The sequence below is a fragment of the Triticum aestivum genome, chromosome 2B (genome assembly GCF_018294505.1).
Source record: "Triticum aestivum cultivar Chinese Spring chromosome 2B, IWGSC CS RefSeq v2.1, whole genome shotgun sequence".
NCBI classification, from domain to species: domain Eukaryota; kingdom Viridiplantae; phylum Streptophyta; class Magnoliopsida; order Poales; family Poaceae; genus Triticum; species Triticum aestivum.
In genome coordinates, this window is record NC_057798.1 from 420,212,452 (window position 1) to 420,239,034 (window position 26,583).

The following is a 26,583-nucleotide window of genomic DNA, read 5'->3' on the forward strand; positions in this document are numbered from 1 at the left end:
CCAGCTTGCATTTTTCACCATCAGCGGCTGTTTCCTGTTTCCAAATATTATTACTGTATAGTCACTAAAATTTCTCATCACATATTAGTAAACTTAGTTTTATAAACTGGGAAAAGAGAATTTCGATGTTCAGATTTAAGATTCTGCAAACATTAAAATGTAATAATCGGGCCATCAGAAGGGTAGCATCAGAATCAACATTCATTAGACAAATATGACCTCCAGTATATCCTGTTGAATTGACATGTCAAGGCATTTCAGATGAATTTAATATGCACCTAAGCAAGGCCATGGCCACCCAAGTGAGTCCTATCACACATATCATGTAGCAGGAATACCAAATAAACATATTATCTAATGTTTGTTAGTAGAATCATTTACCTCAACATAACAGATGCCTTGAGGATCAGAAGTTCCAATGAGAACAAGATCACATGGGATCTCATCATTCTCATGGAGCCACACTATATTTCCGACATGTATCCCCCTTGCTTTGATCTGAAAACACAAATTAGTATTGTACAATCAAATATTCATCAATCTAAACCCAAGTAGCCATAAGTAGAACCATTTGAAATAGGCAGAATTGCTCTACGACAAAACAAATGTGTGGTGCTTGCTGAACGTCAATCTAAAATCAACAATTCATTGAAGACTCTACAAAAAATATGGTCATTTACTATAGAAGGCCCAGTAAAATATTGTTGGTTCCAAATCTAGTGAAGAGAAGATGTGTAAGATGTCAATCTTAGATCTTAGTCAGTTCGATACGTCCAAATATTGAAAGAACTCCTAACAATTAGCCATCAAATCTGATGGTTCGACCATCTATAATCAACTATTAAGCCTTTGATTAAAGTATTTGACAAATAAGATTTTTCCTCGTCCCTGCTCTCTCCTAAATCTCAGAATAGTATCTGTTTTTCAAGGGACATGGCATGTTCTGTCAAATGACCATGATTATTGATTCTGAAATGTCGATTACAAAATAATCAATTGTTCAGTGTCCTCAGCAAACATCATACTTTTGCAGTGTCCCAGAGTTAATTTTTCCTAAGAAATACAACTTCATCCATTTAGCCGAACATGAAAGATACACTGACAAATGACAACTCCTATAATCCGTTCACTCTCGCTGATATCAATGATCCATAAGGCACACGTAACAATGCACTGTTAGGTCTTTACAGTACACAGATGGACATACAAGTTCCAGCACAAGCAATAGCTAAGCAAATTACAAGTGAGTGCAAGAAACTTCAAGCTTTAGGCTTTATACTTTGAAACAATTTGTGGTGCCGACTGCCAAACTGAACAATTGATATCAGATTATGGCTGACAAACAGAAGTAATGATGAACGCAAATATTGACACAACTTGTTACAGGCTAAGGAGGATGTTGTTCTCTCTCCACTGAGAGAGAAATAAATGTTGGTAGAGAAAGGGGAGAAAACCTGTCTACGGATGCCATCCTTTACCACCCAGATTCTCCTTTCATTTACTTTCTTGTCGGAAAGATACCTATTGTAATCATCCCAAGCCTCTTTTGAAGCAGAAACAATGAAGATTATGGCAAGCGGGCCCCATGTAGTTGCAGGACTTACAGGAGTAATAGTGGGCCACAACTGAAGGCAGGCGATTAGCAGAAAATACTGATTCATGAAACGCCTGAAATATTTAGAGAAGTGAACATGGAAGAAATGTAATTTAATGCAGAAATAGTGACGGAATAAATTCAATAGAAAAGGAAACAGGACGGTTTTGTCGGGTTTTTGACAAAGTGCTAAAAAGATGATGGATCTCATGTACGTTGCAGGTCAGAGTACTATACTTGAATGGTAGAGTGTGCAAAAATACCAAAACAGTATAAAATAACTGAGAACCTGACCTGAATTGTTCCAATAAATTCTTAGGGAGAAAATTCCACAAGGTGTATTTGGTATTGGAAACCCGATTGTCACGGTAGGAATCCCGGCAGGACTCATCATTGATATATACAAAACGTTGCATTTTTGAGCTAGATGTCACTTCCGTGCCATTTAATGCACTGCACATTGATCACTCTGAAAGAAAGAGACAGTCAAATATGAACATAAAAAGGATATGATAACGACAGTACAAATACCAAATTGTAAGATATGCTTGCGTTTGAGAATGCATTTTTATGTGTTTCATGAAATTTTAAATCCAGCTTAATTCAAGAGAAGATGAATCTTGTGAATCCTCGCGGCAGTGGCTAATCATGTATCTACGTGCTGCTTCTCGACTCTTCTACCTAAAGAAGGCAGCACGCGACTGCTAAGAAATCTAAAACGTACAGCCATATATGGATGCTACTATGGAAACAAACTATGCATACACACACACATTGGTTTGAGATTTGCTATAGAACTGCGCAGCCTCATAAGGAGCAGAAAGAGTGAAAACAAATTGCTACAGATACAGATTAGTACGCCATGCCCCAGATGCTCTTAAGAATGGAATCCTACTATCCCAATCCTGAATAATGGGTATCAAATTGACGGGATATGCTCACCACACATCGCATTCCACTTCGCGTGCCCGCTAACGTCGTCGTCCGGTGCTCGGCGGCCGCGGCGGCGGCTGGGGGTTCCCTCTTCAAACCTGCGTCCTAGCGGATCGCGGAATCTTAGGGAAGAGGAGTCAGGGGTGGCCGAGACGAGGGTTGCGGGTGCGGGTGCGGGTGGCAGGGGGTGTCGGTGGGTCAAGGAATCGGGAGCTTTGGCTCGGAGAAGACGCCGTTGGTGCCCTCGAGTCTCGAGACTCCGGGAGTCTCTAGAGAAAGGCGGCGCCTCAAGGAAGAAAAACGGAAGGGAAGAGAAATAACGGGGTATCAGCATATGCCCTTCCGCGGTTCCGCCCCTACGTCTACAACCGGACCCCAAAAGCCCCGGCGGGCTGCGTCCGGACAAAAAAATGCTGTCCAATTGAACGCTCTATTCCCTTGTCCGGTGAAGAGTGTATGTTTGGCTTTTAAATTTGTTCAAAAAATATGTACTTCTATCTTCCCAAATCCCAATACACTTTTCAAGTAGAAAAAATCCCAATACACTTTTAAAGTAGAAAAAATAATTTTCTCTCATAACACAGTGATCAAGACCAATACCATTCTACACTTGGTTTTCTTAATTTCTACATGAACTTAGTTCATTGGGGGTTGGATAATTGAAGAGGAGAGGAATTGTGGCTTGCATCTTTCCATTGCATTTTTTACTCCACTTCATAATTTGTCCTAAAATTTCTATATGTACACTTTTCATCAGGCGGAGGGAGTATATTTGATCCAAACGTCCGAACTGACCGGCACTTCTTATAATCGGCTCATATCTAGGGCAGATATGATATGCACAACGCTCGTTGTTCGACTCGCCTCTAGGGCCCACTTTTAAAGAAGTCATTGTCAAGCTTGAAGCAGTGGCATCGAAGAACTCATGGACTTGACATGCTCTGTTTGGCACGCCAGGTTCATACAATGACATCATTATGTTCCAACGATCTCCTTTGTTCAAGAAACATTATGATAGGGAAGCTCCACCATGCAACTGCACCATCAACGGAAACTACACCATGAGGAGCTACCTTGCTAATGGTATATATTCTCGGCGGGCGGCATTTGTGAAGACCATATCCGATTCGGAAGGCAACGAACAAAGCCGCTTTACAACAATGCAAGAGGCGGCTAGGAAGGATGTGGAGAGAGCATTTGGAGTGCTCCAAGCTCCACTACTAGGAAGTACATTGTAGATAGATGCTTAGCAGTAGCGAGGGGTATATGGGCCGCGCTACTGCTAATTAGTAGTAGTGTGGGGTCTAACACCCCTCTACTACTAAGTTGATAGTAGCAGCGCGGGGTATAAACCCACGCTGCTACTAAGTGGTCTCCACCATGCCCCTCGGGACATGTTGTCCCTTTTTAATTGATTTACCCCGTGGAACCCGAGGTTTTTGGTGCATAGTAGTAGCGAGGGGAATAAACACGCGCTACTACTAAGTTGATAGCAGTAGCGGGGGCTATAAACCCACGCTGCTACTAAGTGGTCTCCACCGTGCCCCTGGGACAGGCCATAGTAGCAGCGGGGGGTATAAACCCCGCGCTACTACTAAGTACAAGGTTTCTTAACAGTCCTGAAATCCCCATCTCCTCCCCCAAATCCCTCCTCTCTCGTGCCATTCTCCCCCTCTCTCTCCGTAGGCTCTCCCATGGGGCTCCTGGCCATGCGCGCCTCCTCCTCCATGGCGCCGAAGGAGGCCTCTGCCTCGCACCGCCGGCGACTAGGAGCTCGTCGGTCTTCCCCTGCGTCTCCATGCCATCGCGCCGGAGCACCTCACCACCAGCGACCAGCCCCGCTGCTCCCTTCATCTCCTTCCTCTCCCCCTCGTTTCTCTTTTTCTCTCTCTCTCCCTCTGGTTTGACTCACCCTCCCATGTCCATGCTCGTGCAAGTCGTTGCCATGGACGACCAGGAGCTCTCTGCCTTGGCCGCGAAGAGGAGCCCCACACCGCCACCTTGCTCTGCCCTGGATCCGGGCCCTCTCTAGCAGCCACCGCCGGATCTAGTCTGCAACTACCCGTCTGCGCCTTCGGCGACCCCTGTCGTCGCTAGATCGAACCATTGTCGCCATTGATAGCACGCACGGGATCAAGAGTTTTTTTTTTGAAATTAATAGTAGTAGCGCGGGGTATAGGACACTTGCTATAGGACACTTGCTGTTTTCAGCAGAATTACCATGGTGTTGTTTTTTGTGCATAAATAAAAGTTCTTGGAATTGAGCAAAGGCCCACCATTATGGCATGGGAAGGGGTGGGTTGTGGCGTTAAACCGCCATTAACCGGAGCGTCGGCGCGACTGTCATGGGTGTAAGTCTGACAATAGTGTATAGGGGTACGAATTAGAGGGGCGCAGTTGTTACACTCGGATTTACGAGTTCAGGCCCCTCATGTGGAGGTAATAGCCCTATGTATCAGTGCTCTGAGCTGTTTTGATGGAGTGTATGGTTTACAGAAGATGCGAACCCTTGTCACGGAATGGGAGGAGGCTTATATAGAGTTCGCCCTCGCCCATGAATGTTGTCGTTACCAAGGGTTTAAGGAGGAGTTTAAGGGCGCCAGTTACTGGTAACAGGCGCACTAAATACATTTGATGAGGGCAGACGAACGTCCTAACCGTTGTGATCCCGGGGAGCCTCCTGGTCTTCTCTATCTGAGTGATGACAGGTTCTCCGAGTGAAGTGGTCCGGTCGAGTTGAGTGCTATCTTCCGAGTGATTAGTGACTTCTAGTGACCGTCAGGTTGCAGAGTATTTGAATGTTGGTCTGGCCCTAGGGCCCAGTGTAAGGTGCATGGTGTCCTAGGGTAGGGTTTGTAGGTCAGGCCTGTTTCCGTACCCTTAGTACATGTCCCCATCGTTAGCCCCCGAATTGGTCAAGGTTAGTCAGGCCGAATCGGAACGAACCTCCAAGTGAGCTGAGTACTATAGAGGCACTCAAGAGCTCATGTTGGTCATTCGACGACCTTGTCTTCGCACGACGCCTTGACAGATTCCGGATCATATGACTCCCAAGTGAGAGTTGCTTACAGTCCTGAGCTAGGCGAGGGATGTCTCTTACCGAGTGGAATGTGTCTTCGTGCATCGGGTGGCAGACAAGACTCGAGCGTTTTTGGAAGGATTTTAAAGGGCAAGCAATCGAATTTATAGATCTTGGATTTTGCGGGATTTGAAATCAGAGATGCGCGCGCGAACGGTTGCGACGCGGTGAGTGGGGGAAGTGGCGCGTGACGCCTTGATTTTCGCCCACTTTCCGCCACGCATCTCTGGATCTCCGCCAGCGAAATTTGTAGATTTGCAGGCCCGTAATCCAGCAGTGAGGATCGGCAGGAGGAGAGGCCAGTAGTATAAGAAGGTTGTCGCGTCGGTGAGGGAGGGAGAGAGCCAGATCCCCTTTTCTCCCTTGCATTTAGTCTTCCAATCTTTCTCTTCTCCTCCACTCCGCGCGAGTCTGCTCGGCGCCAGAGCGCTCCGTCGTGATGGCAAAGGACAAGACAGCGAAGCTGTAGAGGGTGAAGAAGGCGTCGAGTTCCAGGGTCGCGCTCCCATCGACCACCACGGCGGAGGACATCGGCGGGCTCGTCATCAACGGACTGGTGCGGGAAGAGAGCTGGAGGCTGCCAGAGGAGGGGGAGACTGAGCCTGCGTTGCGTCTGGCGGAGCGCGTGCTCCTCGTCGCTCACGTCGAGAGAGGTTTTTCTATGCCGCCCCATCCTTTCCTCCATGATTTCTTGAACTATTTTGGTGCCCGGCTTCACCATCTCCCTCCGAATGCCATAGCATACCTTGGTGCATTCATTTCCATGTTCGAAAACTTCTGAGGCTGCCAGCCGCACTGGGGGCTATTCAAACACATCTTCACATGTCGTTCCTAGTCGATCAAAAAGGCTGACCCTGAGGGGGAGAAAATCCATGTTATCCAATTGTGCGACAGCTTAGGCATCCAGATGAGGGGTAGGAGCACTCTCCCTATAATGACCTTTCCCGAGTCGGTTAGAGGTTGGCAATCAATTTGGTTCTACTGCGATGACATTCCTTGTGCTGGTTCGTCGACTGGCCTCCCTCCTTGCATGCCCGAGAGGGTCAATGCACCTCCATCGCTGAGATGGACAAGGAGGAAAAGACAGAAGTGGGGATTCTTGTAGCTTCTGTAGTCGGTCTGATTCAGGGTGGAGTGACAGGCCTGGATCTGCTGGAGGTCTTCCTCAGTCGGCAGATCCAACCGCTGTAGGAGCGGGCTCATCCCATGCGGCGGTACGCCGAGGCTAACGACCCGACTCGAGTACACCTGGAGGACGTCGACAAGGAGACTGTAGAGCACTGGCTCAGAGGTATCACTGGTGCTCACGACAATCCTCGGGGATTGAGGCAGATCCCGCCCTTCGACAACGCGCACCCGCCAACGGAGGTGTGATATGCATTGAATCATTTCCGTGCAAATTATCCGACTGAACTGACTGATCCGAATATCTTTGTTCTTTGTGCTTTACAGGAATTGTAGAGGTTGTTCTCGCCTGTGCCAAACGGAGGCCACCTCGTCAGGAATGTGGAGAGCGACCAAGGTAGTGTTGAGGACAGCTATGTGAAAGACAGCAAGGAAGAAAGTGACGACTCAGAGGGGAGTGATGAGACTGAGTCTTCTTCGTCTGCAGAGGTGCGTGTGGAACGCTGTTTCAAGCAGACCCAAGACTCGAGTGCATGCCAGAGCAAGATTGCGGTCTCGAGTGCTAGGAACCTAAAGCGCACTCAGGCATCGATGCTGGAGCCGATGGAGAATACCACCAAGCAGCTCAAGGTTGCCTCACCCAAGCCTCGGAAAGCTCTGCCCAAGATCAAGGTCACCATGCCCATCACATTGACATGAGTGTTGCACCTTTTCCTTTTGTCTCTATGAACTTTTTGGCTCTTTCGACCGAGTGAATCTATGAACTAGGGCCGCTACTTCGACGATGTCACCCATGCAGGTTGGCGGAGACCGTGCCGAGGCCGAGTCGGCGGATGCGGCCACCTCCCAGAAAGGTATTGACGGTTTCTTTTGGCTTTGTTCTATGATTCGATTGAATTGTGAACTATGGCTGACAATGTCGGGTGAACGTAGTGCCTGCAGAGATGATCCACATAGCGGACGATGATGAAGAACCGCCGCGGAGGGATGCCAAGAAGGGGAGCAAAGCTTCGACTGCCTCATGGGCCACTGCTCAGAAGACGCCACCAAGAAAGATGCCTCGAGCTCCACCTGCGTCCGACGTGACCGCGCCTCCGGGGCAAGGCTCTTCCCAGGCCGGTGCTACCCCGTCGTGCCTGCGCCGACGGCCCCGACCCCGACACCGACTCCTCCCGTCAATATATTCAATCTGCATAGAGTGCTAGAGGACCAAACTAGAGTCGGCAAAGAGGCAATGATCCAAGCAGAGTTGATGACCCAATGTCTGAAGGAGGTGTGCGATGCCAGCAAGATGGCATATGATGCTAGTGTAGCTCTCCAAGCAAATATTCGAGTAAGTTCCATCATAAGTGTGATTCATCTGTTGTAAGTGTTTCGATCGGTAGATTTTCGGTACACCCACTAGGGGTGTGTGTCCTGTGGGGGCACGTGGAGTGCACCCATAGGGTGTAGGCCCCGAGACTGTCGTCGATTGCTCGTAATCGGCGGGAATCTTAGAGATTCTTGCATTTCCATCTTTGGTCGTCACTCGAATTAGGCGGACTGTGCTGAGTGGATACCTTTCCAGTGGGGGTACGCTGAGTGCACCCACTGGGTGTAGTCCCCGAGACTGTCATCGATTGTAGGCAACCAGTGAGAGTCTTGTAGAACACACATGCATGTTTTTTTGTTCCTCAACATGAGTCACTTTCCAGTGGGTGCACACTGAGTGCACCCACTGGGTGTAGTCCCCGAGACTGCCACCGATTGCAGGAAGTCGGCGGGAGTCTGATAGAACTGTGATTTCCTCAGCTTGCTGAGTGGGTTGCACTAGCAACTCGTGACAGAGGGTATTTCAGGATCCGGTACTGATCGAGCTTGTTCCTTCCGGGGGTGCTGATCCTAGGGTACTTGGGGTTCCTTGCTGAGTCGGAGGTCAGAGGGTACTTCAGGACCTGGCACTGATCGATCTTGTTCCTCCCGGGAGTGCTAGTCTTCATACACTCAATGCACTTTTTATCCACGACTGACTCATTTTCTTTTCCCGTGCACTAGAAAACTTGTGAGCTCGGGGCTCAGTACGTGTTGCTGGAGAAGGAGACGAACTAGCTCCGACTGGATCTAGACATGGAGAAGTGGAACACAGCTCGCACGCCAGTGGAAGTGAAGACCATGGGAGGTAAGTCTCAACAACCGAGCATTCTGCTTTCACTTTCTTCCCTTCTTTGAACTGAGTGACTTCACTTGAACAGATATGCATAGTGAAAATTATCAACTCCAAGTGCGGCTTAGGACCTTTATTTCTTTAGAAACTATGAAGCAGGCACTTGTTGACAAGGACAATGAACTAGCTGGAGCACAGAAGGTGGCAAGGGAGAAGATCAAGGCCGCTAAAGAGAAGTTGGCTTTAGTCGCAAAACTTGAAGAGGAGAACAAATCACTGAGGGCCGCTGCTGAGGAAGCGAAGGTAGAGATTTCCAAGCTCAAAAAACAAGCCGAATAGGTCAATAGGCTCAAGACCCAGGCGAGTGCTTTCTAGCAAGAGAAGAAAACTTTGAGCGAGAGGGTCATTGATCTCACTCAGAAGAGGGACTCTCTAGAGAAATACATAGAAGACTCCACGGAGGAGATATACACCAAACTCGCAGGTACCTTTGCTATCCGGGTGAACTCTTTCTTATTTCCGATTGAACTTTGCATATGTTGACTCGGGTCTTATCTTTGTTTGCAGAATATTGCCCCGACTTCGAGTTGGAGACTGATAGGATCGAGAGGGACTTGAATCCCACCAGGTCGCTCATCAGGGACAAGGCAGCCCTGGGCATTATATGGCTCGAAACCCGCCTTGACGGTTCTCTAGGGTATATCTTCCGTTTGCGGGCCACGATGGGAAGAATCGACAAGGAGTTGTGGCCAGGAGAAACGCTCCAGAATGATCTAGAGACGATGATAGCTCACCTTAATCAGATTCCCCGACGAGTGCAAGCATGAATGAAGTCCGCCGCCTGTTGCGGGGCTGATGTGGCGATCTCCCTTGTCCGTGTCCACTACAAGGATGCTAAGGGGGAAAAGTTGAAGTCCTTCCAGGTCGCAACATGAAGAAGCTCAAGTTTGAAGACTTCATGTAGACATTCATCAAGGCGGCCACTCGGATTGCACATGGCATCGATCTGGACACTTTCATCGAGTCGGCCAGTCCCACTGACGAGTGAGAAAAACTTTAAGCTTTATCCATTTGCCTCGGTATGCCGAGTGAATTTGTATCCGTTAAACTCTTTCGGGCTTTTGGCCCAAATACTCGCATTTGCTTTTGAACTTCTGGAGTTATCCGAATGCTTTCCTTTGAGTTTTTGAATGTCTGAGACTTATGTGAAAGTTGATTCGCAGCTAAGCCCCCGAGTGAGAGGTGTTGGAAATATGCCCTAGAGGCAATAATAAATAAGTTACTATTATATTTCCTTGTTCCTGATAATCGTTTATTATCCATGCTATAATTGTATTGAAAGGAAACTCAGATACATGTGTGGATACATAGACAACACCATGTCCCTAGTAAGCCTCTGTTGACTAGCTCATTGATCAATAGATGGTTACGGTTTCCTAACCATGGACATTGGATGTCATTGATAACGGGATCACATCATTAGCAGAATGATGTGATGGACAAGACCCAATCCTAAGCCTAGCACAAAGATCGTGTAGTTCGTATGCTAAAGCTTTTCTAATGTCAAGTATCATTTCCTTAGACCATGAGATTGTGCAACTCCCGGATACCGTAGGAATGCTTTGGGTGTACCAAACGTCACAACGTAACTGGGTGGCTATAAAGGTGCACTACAGGTATCTCCGAAAGTGTCTGTTGGGTTGGCACGAATCGAGACTGGGATTTGTCACTCCGTGTAACGGAGAGGTATCTCTGGGCCCACTCGGTAGGACATCATCATAATGTGCACAATGTGACCAAGGGGTTGATCACGGGATGATGTGTTACGGAACGAGTAAAGAGACTTGCCGGTAACGAGATTGAACAAGGTATCGGTATACCGACGATCGAATCTCGGGCAAGTACAATACCGCTAGACAAAGGGAATTGTATACGGGATTGATTGAGTCCTTGACATCGTGGTTCATCCGATGAGATCATCGTGGAACATGTGGGAGCCAACATGGGTATCCAGATCCCGCTGTTGGTTATTGACCGGAGAACGTCTCGGTCATGTCTGCATGGTTCCCGAACCCGTAGGGTCTACACACTTAAGGTTCGATGACGCTAGGGTTATAAAGGAAGTTTGTATGTGGTTACCAAATGTTGTTCGGAGTCCCGGATGAGATCCCGGACGTCACGAGGAGTTCCGGAATGGTCCGGAGGTAAAGATTTATATATGGAAAGTTGTTGTTCGGGTTCCGGAAAAGTTCGGGTTTTTTCGGTATTGTACCGGGAAGCTTCCAGAAGGTTCCGGAGGATTCCGGAGGGGTCTGGAGGTCCGGAAATTGTTCCACCACGTCCAATACAGTAGCATGGGCTGTAGGGGGGTGCCCTAGCCTTAATGGGCCAGGGGCACCAGCCCCCCCAAGGCCCATGCGCATGGGAAGGGGAAAACCCTAAGGGGGAGGGCCTCCACTTGACTTGGGAGGCACTCCTCCCCCCCTTGGCCGCCGCCCCCTCCTCAGATTGGATCTGAGGGGGCCGGCCCCCTCTCCCTTGCCCCTATATATATGTGGGGGGTGGGAGGGCAGCCGCACCACATGTTCTAGCGCAGCCCTCCCCCTCTCCCAAGTACCCCTCCTCTCCCGCGGTGCTTGGCGAAGCCCTGCAGGATTGCCACGCTCCTCCATCACCACCACGCCGTTGTGCTGCTGCTGGATGGAGTCTTCCTCAACCTCTCCCTCTCTCCTTGCTGGATCAAGGCATGGGAGACGTCACCGGGCTGTACGTGTGTTGAACGCGGAGGTGCCGTCCGTTCGGCACTAGGATCTCCGGTGATTTGGATCACGACGAGTACGACTCCTTCAACCCCGTTCTCTTGAACGCTTCCGCTTAGCGATCTACAAGGGTATGTAGATGCACTCTCCTTCCCCTCGTTGCTAGTTTCTCCATAGATAGATCTTGGTGACTCGTAGGAAAATTTTGAATTTCTGCTACGTTCCCCAACAGTGGCATCATGAGCTAGGTCTATTGCGTAGATTCTTTGCACGAGTAGAACACAAAGTAGTTGTGGGCGTTGATTTTGTTCAATATGCTTACCGTTACTAGTCCAATCTTGTTTCGACGGTATTGTGGGATGAAGCGGCCCGGACCGACCTTACACGTACACTTACGTGAGACAGGTTCCGCCGACTGACATGCACTTGGTGCATAAGGTGGCTAGCGGGTGCCAGTCTCTCCCACTTTAGTCGGAACGGATTCGATGAAAAGGGTCCTTATGAAGGGTAAATAGCAATTGACATATCACGTTGTGGTTTTTGCGTAGGTAAGAAACGTTCTTGCTAGAAACCCATAGCAGCCACGTAAAACATGCAAACAACAATTAGAGGACGTCTAACTTGTTTTTGCAGGGTATGCTATGTGATGTGATATGGCCAAGAAGAATGTGATGAATGATATGTGATGTATGAGATTGATCATGTTCTTGTAATAGGAATCACGACTTGCATGTCGATGAGTATGACAACCGGCAGGAGCCATAGGAGTTGTCTTTATTTATTGTATGACCTGCGTGTCATTGAACAACGCCATGTAATTACTTTACTTTATTGCTAACCGGTAGCCATAGTAGTAGAAGTAATAGTTGGCGAGACAACTTCATGAAGACACGATGATGGAGATCATGATGATGGAGATCATGGTGTCATGCCGGTGACGATGATGATCATGGAGCCCCGAAGATGGAGATCAAAAGGAGCAAAATGATATTGGCCATATCATGTCACTATTTGATTGCATGTGATGTTTATCATGTTTATGCATCTTATTTGCTTAGAACGACGGTAGTAAATAAGATGATCCCTCATTAAAATTTCAAGAAAGTGTTCCCCCTAACTGTGCACCGTTGCGAAAGTTCGTCGTTTCGAAGCACCACGTGATGATCGGGTGTGATAGATTCTTACGTTCACATACAACGGGTGTAAGCCAGATTTACACACGCGAAACACTTAGGTTGACTTGACGAGCCTAGCATGTACAGACATGGCCTCGGAACACAAGAGACCGAAAGGTCGAGCATGAGTCGTATGGTAGATACGATCAACATGAAGATGTTCACCGATGATGACTAGTCCGTCTCACGTGATGATCGGACACGGCCTAGTTGACTCGGATCATGTAATCACTTAGATGACTAGAGGGATGTCTATCTGAGTGGGAGTTCATGAGATGAACTTAATTATCCTGAACATAGTCAAAAGATCTTTGCAAATTATGTCATAAGCTCGCGCTTTAGTTCCACTGTTTAGATATGTTCCTAGAGAAAATATAGTTGAAAGTTGACAGTAGCGATTATGCGACAGTAGAAAGCTTATGTCCTTAATGCACCGCTCAGTGTGCTGAACCCCAAACGTCGTCTGTGGATGTTGCGAACATCGGACATACACGTTTTGATAACTACGTGATAGTTCAGTTAAACGGTTTAGAGTTGAGGCATCAAAGACGTTTTCGAAACATCACGGAACATATGAGATGTTTCGAGGGCTGAAATTGGGATTTCAGGCTCGTGCCCACGTCAAGAGGTATAAGACCTCCGACGATTTTCTTAGCCGGCAAACTAAGGGAGAAAAGCTCAATCGTTGAGCTTGTGCTCAGATTGTCTGAGTGCAACAATCACTTGAATCAAGTGGGAGTTGATCTTCCAGATGAGATAGTGATGTTTTCTCCAAAGTCATTGCCACCAAGCTGCTAGAGCTTCGTGATGAACTATAACATATCAGGGATAGATATGATGATCCTTGAGGTATTCGCGATGTTTGACACCGTGAAAGTAGAAATCAACAAGGAGCATCAATTGTTGATGGTTGGTGAAACCACTAGTTTCAAGAAGGGAAAGGGAAAGAAGGGATACTTCATGAAATGGCAAATCAGCTGCTGCTCTAGTGAAGAAACCCGAGGTCGAACCTAAACCCGAGACTAAGTGCTTCTGTAATAAGGGGAACATCCACTGGAGCAGGATTACCCTAGATACTTGGTAGATAAGAAGGCTGGCAAGGTCGATAGAAGTATATTGGATATACATTATGTTAATGTGTACTTTACTAGTACTCCTAGTAGCACCAGGGTATTAGATGCCGGTTCGGTTGCTAAGTGTTAGTAACTCGAAATAAAAGAGCTACGGAATAAACAGAGACTAGCTAAAGGTGAGCTGACGATATGTGTTGGAAGTGTTTCCAAGTTTGATGTGATCAAACACCGCACGCTCCCTCTACCATCAAGATTAGTATTAAACCTGAATAATTGTCATTTGGTGTTTGCGTTGAGCATAGACATGATTGGATTATGTCTATCGCAATACGGTTATTCATTTAAGGAGAATAATGGTTACTCTATTTATTTGAATAATACCTTCAATGGTCTTGCACCTAAAGGAATGGTTTATTGAATCTCGATCGTAGTGATACACATTTTCATGCCAAAAGATATAAGATAGTAATGATAGTACCACTTACTTGTGGCACTGCCATGTAAGTCATATTGGTATAAAACGCATGAAGAAGCTCCATGTTGATGGATCTTTGGACTCACTCGTTTTTGAAAAGTTTGAGACATGCGAACCATGTCTATTGGTGTATACGCATGAAGAAACTCCATGCAGATGGATCGTTTGGACTCACTTGATTTTGAATCACTTGAGATATGCAAATCATACCACATGGGCAAGATGACTGAAAAGCCTCGTTTTCAGTAAGATGGAACAAGATAGCAACTTGTTGGAAGTAACACATTTTGATGTGTGCAGTCCAATGAGTGCTGAGGCATGCAGTGAATATCGTTATGTTCTTACTTCACAGATGATTTGAGTAGATACTGAGTATATTTACTTGATGAAACACAAGTCTGAATTATTGAATGGTTCAAGTAATTTCAGAGTGAAGTTGAAGATCATCGTGACAAGAGGATAAAATGTCTATGATATGATCATAGAGATGAGTATCTGAGTTACGAGCTTTGGCACGCAATTAAGACATTGTGGAAATTGTTTCACAATTAATACCGCCTGGAACACCATAGTGTGATGGTGTGTCCGAACATCATAGTTGCACCCTATTGGATATGGTGCGTACCATGGTGTCTCTTATCGAATTACCACTATCGTTCATGGGTTAGGAATTAGAGACAACCATACTCACTTTAATAGGGCACCACGTAATTCCGTTGAGACGACACCGTTTGGAGAAACCTAAGTTGTTGTTTCTTAAAAGTTTGGGGCTGCGACGCTTACGTGAAAAAGTTTCAGGTTGATAAGCTCGAACCCAAAGCGGATAAAATGCATCTTCATAGGACACCCAAAACAGTTGGGTATACCTCCTAATTCAGATCCGAAAGCAATAGGGATTGTTTCTTGAATCGGGTCCTTTCTCAAGGAAAAGTTTGTCTCGAAAAGTTGAGTGGGAGGATGGTGGAGACTTGATGAGGTTATTGAACCGTCACTTCAACTAGTGTGTAGCAAGGCACAAGAAGTTGTTCCTATGGCGCCTACACCAATTGAAGTAGAAGCTTATGATAGTGATCATGAAGTTTCAGATCAAGTCACTACCGTACCTCGTAGGGTGACAAGGATGCGTACTACTTCAGAGTGGTACAGTAATCCTGTCTTGAAGGTCATGTTGCTAGACAACAATGAACCTACGAGCTATGGAGAAGCAATGGTGGGCCCATATTCCGACAAATGGTTAGAAGCCATGAAATCCGAGATAGGATCCATGTATCAGAACAAAGCATGGACTTTGGTGGACTCGCCCAATGATCGGCAAGCCATTGAGATAAATGGATCTTTAAGAAGAAGACGGACGTGGACGGTAATGTCACCGTCTATGAAGCTCGACTTGTGGCGAAGAGTTTTTCACAAGTTCAAGGAGTTGACTACGATGAGATTTTCTCATCCGTAGCGATGCTTAAGTCCGTCGGAATCATGTTAGCATTAGCTGCATTTATGAAATCTGGCAGATGGATGTCAAAACGAGTTTCCTTACCAGTCGTTGTAAGGAAAGGTTGTATGTGATACAATCAGAAAGGTTTTGTCGATCCTAAGGATGCTAAAAGGTATGCTGGCTCCAGCAATCCTTCTAAGGACTGGAGTAAGCATCTTGGAGTTGGAATGTACGCTTTGATGAGATGATCAAAGATTTTGGGTTTATACAAAGTTTATGAGAAACTTGTATTTCCAAAGAAGTGAGTGGGAGCACTATAGAATTTCTGATAAGTATATGTTGTTGATCAGAAATGATGTAGAATTTCTGGAAAGCATATAGGGTTATTTGAAAAGTGTTTTTCAATGGAAGACCTGGATTAGGCTACTTCAAAATTGAGCATCAAGATCTATGAGGATAGATCAGAAACGCTAAATGGTACTTTCAAATGAGCACATGCCTTGACATGATCTTGAAGGTGTTCAAGATGGATCAGTCAAAGAAGGAGTTCTTGCCTGAGTTGTAAGGTATGAAGTTAAGAGTTAAAGCTCGACCACGGCAAAAGAGATGGAAACGACGAATGTCGTCCCCTATGCTTCAGACATAGGCTCTATAGTATGCTATGCTGTGTACTGCACCGAAAGTGTGCCTGGCCATGAGTCAGTCAAGGGGTACAAGAATGATCCAGGAATGGGGATCATTGGATAGCGGTCAAAAAATTGTCCTTGGAGTAAATAAGGACATGTTTCTCGATTATGGAGGTGATAAAGAGTTCGACGTAAAGGGTTACATCGATGCAAGCTTTAACACCTATCTGAGTGACTCTGAGTAGCAAACCGGATACGTATAGTGGAGCAACCATTTGGAATAGCTCCAAGTGGAGCGTGGAAGCAGCATTTACAATATGACATAGAGATTTGCGAAGTACATACGGATCTGAATGTTGCAGACTCGTTGACTAAAACCTCTCCCACAAGCAAAACATAATCAAACCCTAGAACTCATTGAGTCTTAATCACATGGTGATGTGAACTAGTTTAGTGACACTAGTAAACTCTTTGGATGTTGGTCACATGGCGATGTGACCTGTCAGTGTTGATCACATGGCGATGTGAACTAGATTATTGACTCTAGTGCAAGTGGGAGACTGTTGGAAATATGCCCTAGAGGCAATAATAAATAAGTTATTATTATATTTCCTTATTCCTGATAATCGTTTATTATCCATGCTATAATTGTATTGAAAGGAAACTCAGATACATGTGTGGATACATAGACAACACCATGTCCCTAGTAAGCCTCTGTTGACTAGCTCGTTGATCAATAGATGGTTACGGTTTCCTAACCATGGACATTGGATGTCGTTGATAATGGGATCACATCATTAGCAGAATGATGTGATGGACAAGACCCAATCCTAAGCCTAGCACAAAGATCGTGTAGTTTGTATGCTAAAGCTTTTCTAATGTCAAGTATCATTTCCTTAGACCATGAGATTGTGCAACTCCCGGATACCGTAGGAATGCTTTGGGTGTACCAAACGTCACAACGTAACTGGGTGGCTATAAAGGTGCACTACAGGTATCTCTGAAAGTGTCTGTTGGGTTGGCACGAATTGAGACTGGGATTTGTCACTCCGTGTGACGGAGAGGTATCTCTGGGCCCACTCGGTAGGACATCATCATAATGTGCACAATGTGACCAAGGGGTTGATCATGGGATGATGTGTTACGGAACGAGTAAAGAGACTTGCCAGTAACGAGATTGAACAAGGTATCGGTATACCGACGATTGAATCTCGGGCAAGTACTATACCGCTAGACAAAGGGAATTGTATACGGGATTGATTGAGTCCTTGACATCGTGGTTCATCCGATGAGATCATCGTGGAACATGTGGGAGCCAACATGGGTATCCAGATCCTGCTGTTGGTTATTGACCGGAGAACGTCTCGGTCATGTCTGCATGGTTCCCGAACCCGTAGGGTCTACACACTTAAGGTTCAATGACGCTAGGGTTATAAAGGAAGTTTGTATGTGGTTACCGAATGTTGTTTGGAGTCCCGGATGAGATCCCGGACATCACGAGGAGTTCCGGAATGGTCCGAAGGTAAAGATTTATATATGGAAAGTTGTTGTTCGGGTTCCAAAAAAGTTCGGGTTTTTTCGGTATTGTACCGGGAAGCTTCCAGAAGGTTCCGGAGGATTCCGGAGGGGTCCGGAGGTCCGGAAATTGTTCCACCATGTCCAATACAGTAGCATGGGCTGTAGGGGGGTGCCCTAGCCTTAATGGGCCAGGGGCACCAGCCCCCCCAAGGCCCATGCGCATGGGAAGGGGAAAACCCTAAGGGGGAGGGCCTCCACTTGACTTGGGAGGCACTCCTCCCCCCTTGGCCGCCGCCCCCTCCTCAGATTGGATCTGAGGGGGCCGGCCCCCCTCTCCCTTGCCCTTATATATATGTGGGGGGTGGGAGGGCAGCCGCACCACAAGTTCTAGCGCAGCCCTCCCCCTCTCCCGCGGTGCTTGGCGAAGCCCTGCAGGATTGCCACGCTCCTCCATCACCACCATGCCATTGTGCTGCTGCTGGATGGAGTCTTCCTCAACCTCTCCCTCTCTCCTTGCTGGATCAAGGCATGGGAGACGTCACCGGGCTGTACGTGTGTTGAACGCGGAGGTGCCGTCCGTTCGGCACTAGGATCTCCGGTGATTTGGATCACGACGAGTACGACTCCTTCAACCCCGTTCTCTTGAACGCTTCCGCTTAGAGATCTACAAGGGTATGTAGATGCACTCTCCTTCCCCTCATTGCTAGTCTCTCCATAGATAGATCTTGGTGACTCGTAGGAAAATTTTGAATTTCTGCTACGTTCCCCAACAAGAGGAACGCTCTCCACTTGGAGCAGGTTTTTAACTTAGGCGAAGGCTGGTTCGCAGCTAAATCCCCGAGTGAGAGGAACACTCTTCACTTGGAGTAGTTTTTTAACTTAGGCGAAGGCTCGTTCGCAGCTAAGCCCCCGAGCGAGAGGGACACTCGTCACTTAGAGTAGTTTTTTAACTTAGGTGAAAGCTGGTTCATGGCTAAGCCCCCGAGTGAGAGGGGCGCTCATCACTCGGAGTAGTTTTTTAACTTAGGCGAAAGCTGGTTCATGGCTAAGCCCATGAGTGAGAGGAACGCTTCTCACTCGGATTAGTTTTTTCACTTAGGCGAATGCTTGTTCGTAGCTAAGCCCCCGAGTGAGAGGAACGCTCGTCACTCGGAGTATTTTTCTAACTTAGGTGAAAGTTTGTTCGCAGCTAAGCCCCCCGAGTGAGAGGGACGCTCGTCACTCAGAGTAGTTTTTTCACTTAGGCGAAAGCTGGTTTGCAGCTAAGCCCCCAAGTGAGAGGGACACTCGTCACTTAGAGTAGTTTTTTAACTTAGGCGAAAGTTGGTTCGCAGCTAAGCCCCCGAGTGAGAGAGACGCTCATCAGTCGGAGTAGCTTTTTCACTTAGGCGAAAGCTGGTTCGCAGCTAAGCCCCCAAGTGAGAGGGACGCTCGTCACTCGGAGTAGTTTTTTTAACTTAGGCGAAAACTGGTTCATGGCTAAGCCCCCGAGTGAGAGCAATGCTCATCACTCGGAGTTGTTTTTTTTACTTAGGCAAAAGCTGGTTCATAGTTAAGCCCTCGAGTGAGAGGGACGCTCGTCACTTGGAGTAGTTTTTTAACTTAGGGGAAAGATGGTTCGTAGCTAAGCCCCTGAGTGAGAGGAACACTCATCACTCGGAGTGGTTTCTTAACTTAGACGATAGTTGGTTCGCAACTAAGCCTCCGAGTGAGAGGGACGCTCGTCACTCGGAGTAGTTTTGAACTGAGACATTCACCCACATGGGGTTTGGACTCAAAAATGTGTATGGAAGGGGTGGGCTCAATGAAGTACTGGAAAAGTCATGCTTTTATTCATTGAATGTCACCCGAGTACTTTTATTACATCTTGACATCTCAATCATCAGGTATAAAATCGGCGAAGTAGGTCGGCATTCCAGGCACGAGGATCGTCTATCTTCTTCTGGAGATTGTAAAGTTTGTACGCCCTGTTATGTAGGACCTTTGAAACGATAAAGGGGGCTTCCCACGCAGGAGCAAGCTTATGCGGTCTCTGCTAATCCACTTGGAGCACAAGATCGCCTACTTGAAATGCCCGACCTCTGATGTGTCTGTCATGGAAACGTCACATGTCCTATTGATATGTGATCGAACTAATGAGGGTCATCTCTCTTTCCTCCTCCAAAAGGTCAACGCCGTCCTGACGCGCTAACTCTGACTCAACTTCGGAGTATGATTCCACTCATGGCGAATTGTGGAGCAAATCATTCGGCAAGATAGCCTCTACTCCATAGACCAGGAAAAAGGGAGTGTGATTCATGGACCGATTGGGGGTCGTCCTCAGGCCCCACAGAATAGATGGCAACTCGGTAACCCAGGCTTCGGTAGCATGCTCCAAATCTCACATGAGGCGTGGCGTCAATCCTTGAAGGTTCAGACCGCTCTCTCTTTCGGCTTGCCCATTCGACTGCGGGTGTGCCATCGAGGAATAATCGACCCGAGTGCCTTGGGTGCGGCAGAATGCTTTGAATTCGTCTGAGTCAAAGTTCGATCTATTGTTAGTGATGATACTATGGGGGACGTTGTATCTAAAGACCAACTCTTTCATAAACTTGATCGGTGTCCGAGAGTCCAACTTCTTGATGGGTTTAGCCTCAATCCACTTAGTGAACTTAGAGACCGCAAGTAACAAGTGAGTGAATCCACTCTCCCTGGCCCTGAGGGGCCCAACCATGTCGAGTCCCCAAACTGCGAACGTCAAGACGAGTGGTATGTTCTTCAGTGCAGACGCGGGCTTGAGTGACAAGTTTGCATAGAACTGACAACAAGTGCAGTGCCGGACTATTTCTTGGGCGGCTTCGTTGGCACGTGCCAGAAGCGGGCTTGTTAAGCTTTAGCCATGATTGTCCGAGAGGACGCGTGGTGTACGCAAGTCCCTGAGTGGATCTCCTCTAGATCAATCAACATTCTTCTAGACAAATGCAACGTTGAGCCACACCGGTGACGCTTTTTCTGTACAATTGATCGGCCATCACTGTAAATGCCTTGGATCTATGAACAATTTGACATGCTTCGACGTCGTCTTCTGGGAGTTACTGCCTGAGAAGGTATGCAATGTAAGGTACCGTCCAATTGGTGATTGCCAGAACTCCATGACCAGGTCAATAACTATTGGGACTTCAACTTCAGTCAAATCGGAGTGCCTGACCACTTGTGGAGGCTCTTCAGTGAAAGGATCTTCCTTCACCATTGGGGAGTGAAGGTGCTCAAGGAACACATTGCTGGGTACAGGCTTCCGAGTGGAAATGATCTTTGCTAGGTTGTCAACTGGTTGGTTCTTGGCACGAGGGATGTGATGAATCTCTAAACTTTTGAATTTCTTTTCCAACTTTCTCACTGCATTGCAATATCTTGTCATGGCCAGGCTTTTGATCTCCCACTCCTTCATCACTTGGTTTACCACGAGATCCGAGTCACCGTAAACCATCAGGCGACGAGCGCTGAGTGAGATGGCCATACGTAATCCATAGAGGAGCGCTTCGTACTCAGCCTCATTATTGGAGTAGTCGAAGTGGATCTGTAGAACAAAGCTGAGCCGATCGCCTTTTGGAGACACCAAGACTACTCCAGCACCTGAACCATCCAGAATCCTGGAACCATCAAAGAACATGGTCCAATGTTCTGGGTGACTCTGAGTCGGCTACTGCTGCTCTGTCCATTTGGCCAGGAAATCGGCCAACACCTGGGACTTGACTGCTTTTTTTGCCTCGAACTTGATATCCAGGGGTAAGAACTCAATAGCCCACTTCACCACTCAACTAGTTGCATCCCGATTGTTCATGATCTTAGACAACAGGGCATCACTGACGACTGATACTTTGTGATCTTGGAAGTAATGAACTACTTTGTTCGCAGTCAAGTAAATACCATAGACGAGCTTCTGGTAATGAGGATATCTCTTCTTCGACGGAGTTAGAACCTCGGAGATGTAGTAGATTGGACGCTGAACTTTGTAAGTCTTGCCCTCTTCTTCCCGCTCCATAGTGAGGACGGTGCTGGCTACTTGACCAGTGGCCGCAATGTACGAGAGCAATGGCTCTTTGTTGTTCGGAGCAGCAAGCACCGGCTGGGTAGAAAGCAGGGCTTTGAGTTCAACGAATGCTGCTTGGGCTTCAAGAGTCCACTCGAATGAATTAGACTTCTTCATCAATCCATATAGGGGCAGCGCCTTCTCACCGAGGCGGGAGGTGAATGGACTCAAGGCTGCAAGGCAGCCTGTGAGCTTTTGTACATCGTGAAGGCGTTCGAGACACTTCATTCGGACTATCGCGCCAATTTTTCAGGGTTGGGACCTATTCCCCATTCAAAAACGAGGAATCCGAGTAATTTGCCCCCCCCCCCGGTACTCCAAAAGTGCACTTCGCTAGATTTAGCTTGATGTCATACCTTCGCAAATTTGCGAAAGTCTCAGCGAGGTCAGCCAGTAGGTTAGAACCTTTCTTGGACTTGACTACTATGTCATCCATGTACACCTCGATGTTCCGACTAATTTGCATGTGTAAACACTTGTAGACCATGTGCATGAAGGTGGCGCTGGCATTATTGAGACAGAATGGCATGGTGCTATAACAGAAGCACCCGAAAGGGGTGATAATGGCTGTTTTTGTTTAGTCTGCCCCATACAGTCGAATCTGATGGTACCCGAAGTACGCATCTAGAAAAGATAGTCGCTCACACCCCATAGTGGAATCCACTATCTGATCTATACAGGGAGCAGAAAATGATCCTTGGGACAGATCCACTTGATGTGCTTGAAATCAAGGCACATTTGGAGAGACTTGTCTTTCTTAGGAACCATAGCGACGTTGGTGAGCCACTCGGATTGGTATACTTCATAGATGAACTTGGCTGCCAGAAGCCGAGCTATTTCCTCGCCAATTGTTTTCCTCTTTTCTGTGGCCGAACAACAAAGGTGTTTCTTCACAGGCTTGGCCTTCGGGTCAACTCGCAAACGGTGCTCAGCCAGCCCCCTGGGTACACCCAACATGTCGGATGGCTTCCATGCAAAGATGTCCTAGTTCTCACCGAGGAACTAGATGAGCGTAGCTTCCTATTTGATGTCGAGTGTCGTTGATATGTTGGTGGTGTGGCATTGGGATCTTCTGGATGAATGTGTACTGGCTTTGTCTCCCCATCCGACTGAAAAGCGGACTCCGTAGTCGGTTTCCTGGAACACAACAAATCACCCGGGCAACATTTTTCTTGTATTCTTCCAGCTCAACAACAGCCATATGTTCATCTGCAACCTACGACCCCTGCTGCAAGCACTCCTCAGCATGCTGCCTGCTGCCTATGGTTACACCTTTTGGACCATGCATCTTAAGCTTGAGGTACACATAACATGGGCGGGCCATGAAGCGTGCATAAGCTGTTCGACCAAGGATAGCATGATAGGCATTGCGGAATTCGACTACTTCAAAGGTCAGCCTTTCCTTTCAAAAGTTCTTTTCATCTCCAAAGACCACATCTAGAGCAATCTGCCTGAGTGACTTTGCTTTCTTGCCAGGGATTACCCCGTGCAACTACATACTGCTTTCACTGAGGCGGGACATCTGGATGCCCATCCCCTTTAGGGTCTCAACTTAGAGTATGTTCAGTCTGCTGCCATCGTCCATGAGGACCTTTCACAGTCGAGTGCCTCCCACTATGGGATCAACCACTAGTGCCTGCCGCCTAGGGGTGGCAATGTAGGCAGGGTGATTTGACTGATCGAAGGTGATTGGAGTCTTTGACCAATTCAGGAACTTCGCTGTCGCTGGCATGACCATGTTTACTTCTCGATTGACAACTTTCAATCGACTCTTGCTCTCAACATCTCCAAAGATCACCAAAGTTGAAGTAACGCTAGGGTAAGCTTCATTCTTGTCCTCATCATCAGCGTCGTCTGGGCTCTTATCACTCGACTGACCCTCTCAAAACTGTTGTATCAGCAACCTACACTGCCAAGTGGTATGCTTGGGCGATATCAGATTACCCTCCTCGTCTTTTTGGTGTGAATATGGCATGGAAAATTAAGAATGTCTTGGCCTGACTGATCTTTCTTCTTGTTCACAATCCACTTCTCTTTGGCTTTTCCCTTGTTCTTGGCTTGTCTGGCTAGAGCCACAGCTTCAGCCTGGGCCAAACCCTCAGCTTTGTGTTTCTGCTTTCGACTGGGAGTATGTTTACAAGATTGGGTTCATTGGCTTTCCCTTTGCTATTATGGAGATGGCCTTCTTCCTCGCCATTCGCATATTGAGTGGTGATTTACATCATTCGACTCATGGTCAAAGGCTCCGACCAACCAAATTTCAGGATGAGCTCCCGATACCTTACACCGGCCTTGAAGGCACAGACGACTTGATGCTCGGTGACGTTCTCAACCACATGATGCAGAGTAGACCAACATTGAATGTATTCTCTCAAGGTTTCATTTAGTTTCTGAATACAGTGTTGCAACTCAGTCAATCCGGCAAGCCATTCACACGTGCTTTCAAATGTTTTGATGAACACTTGAGCTAGATCCTCCCAACAGTAGATGCTAGTGGGGTGAGCTAGTTGAGCCAGGACGGGACTGACCCTTTCAACATCAAAGGCAAATGCTTCATGGCCACATAATCGTTGCTGCCACCAATCTGTATAGCCACTCGGTAGTCTTCTAGCCATGTCTCTGATTTGAACTCGAATCACTGGTGAACTTACTTATCCCTGCTACCAATCTAAAATTGGGGGAATCTTCGCGGCCCTGATGGCCCCGCAGAAACACTCGGGCCCGGAAACGAAGGCTCACTTCCACTCAAACGATCTCTGTCCATGGCTCTGTGAGCTTTGGCTCTGTCTACCCGGTTCTGAGCGAGAACTGGTCTTGCGTTGAACCATGGATCACGGAGGTCGATTGGTTCCCCCTAGTGGCCACCGCCACCGTAGTGGGGAGGGCTAGCCCTTTGGTCGTCGCCATATGAATGCCTATCGTCATACAACCAGGGCGCGTACGAGCCATCCCGCGAAGGGGGCGTCAGCATGCGGCGATGATCATCATGATGTCACGGAGGTGTGAACCGATCGTGACCCTGTTCCGGGTACTGATCCCGGTGACGGTCACGATCATCTCACCGCTGAGGCGATTGTTTGTTCCTTCTAGGGGCAACTGGGCTCTGAGCCGACTGGACGGTGTCAGCCTTGACAGATCTGCTATGAATCATGTTGCATGACTGGGAGACAACTGAATTATGCTCTTCAGCCGCCTTGAGCAAGGCCCGAATCTGCCAGAGACCTTCTCCTGCCCCTGACCGAGACAGCTGGATGGAATCTGCTATCCGAGTAGGCACCGCCAAATTCTGAATCAGGGTGCAGAATACCTGGTACTTTTATCGCGGATTACTCAAAAACAACTGCCACTGCCGATGACTAGAGCTGGGCTGTTATCGCCATCATGCCCAATCATCGAGTGACTTTTGGAGCTCCTCCAGATGGGTGTGCTCAGCCAAGTTGGCTTGGCGTGCGGCTTCCAAGGCCTCAGCCTCGGGAATTGTCCCAATGATGGGTGTCTGATACGTCTCCAACGTATCTATAATTTTTGATTGTTCCATGCTGTTATATTATCATTCTTGGATGTTTTACCATCATTTTATAGCAACTTTATATCATTTTGTGGGACTAACCTATTGACATAGTGCCCAGTGCCAGTTGCTGTTTTTTGCCAAACATTCTAATGCATTCTCTTCTAACACTTTGGCACAATTTTCCTTTCCATCATTTTCATGAAAGATATTAAAAAGATGAAGCATATGTGGCAACCTCAATTCTATTTTTTGTAGTTTTCTTTTATAAACTAAACTAGCTAGTGATAAAACAAGAAACTAAAAGATTCAATTGCAAGATCTAAAGATATACCTTCAAGCACTAACCTCCCCGGCAACGGCGCCAGAAAAGAGCTTGATGTCTACTACGCAACCTTCTTCTTGTAGACGTTGTTGAGCCTCCAAGTGTAGAGGTTTGTAGGACAGTAGCAAATTTCCCTCAAGTGGATGACCTAAGATTTATCAATCCGTGGGACGCGTAGGATGAAGATGGTCTCTCTCAAACAACCCTGCAACTAAATAACAAAGAGTCTCTTGTGTCCCCAACACACCCAATACAATGGTAAATTGTATAGGTGCACTAGTTCGGCGAAGAGATGGTGATACAAGTGCAATATGGATGGTAGATATAGGTTTTTGTAATCTGAAATTATAAAAACAGCAAGGTAAAAACTAATAAAAATGAGCGTAAACGGTATTGCAATGCTTCGAAACAAGGCCTAGGGTTCATACTTTCACTAGTGCAAGTTTTCTCAACAGTAATAACATAAATGGATCATATAATTATCCCTCAACATGCAACAAAGAGTCACTCCAAAGTCACCAATAGAGGAGAACAAACGAAGGGATTATTGTAGGGTACGAAAACACCTCAAAGTTATTCTTTCCGATCAATCCATTGGGCTATTCCTATAAGTGTCACAAACAGCCCTAGAGTTTGTAATAAAATAACACCTTAAGACACACATCAACCAAACCCTAATGTCACCTAGATGCTCCAATGTCACTGTCATGGTACTAAGTCTGACAGTAAGAGTAGGGGGTACGATGAGG

General features: G+C 47.1%; 1 protein-coding gene across 2 annotated transcripts in view; it reads right to left on the reverse strand.

Moving 5' to 3' along the window:
• LOC123045258 (phospholipid-transporting ATPase 2) overlaps positions 1–2,859 on the reverse strand; it is a 32,910-nt gene extending 30,051 nt beyond the window's left edge. Inside the window, exons 1-4 of one of the 2 annotated variants that reach the window (XM_044468246.1) lie at positions 2,537–2,859; positions 1,889–2,063; positions 1,605–1,668; positions 382–498 (exon numbers count right to left, since the gene is read on the reverse strand). In XM_044468246.1, coding sequence (XP_044324181.1) covers positions 382–498; positions 1,605–1,668; positions 1,889–2,055 — 348 coding nt within the window. In that variant the 5' untranslated portion in view covers positions 2,056–2,063; positions 2,537–2,859. Of the gene's footprint in view, positions 1–381; positions 499–1,454; positions 1,669–1,888; positions 2,064–2,536 lie in introns of both variants that reach the window. The other variant, XM_044468245.1, reaches the window with a different exon arrangement.
• Positions 2,860–26,583: the final 23,724 nt, after the last annotated feature.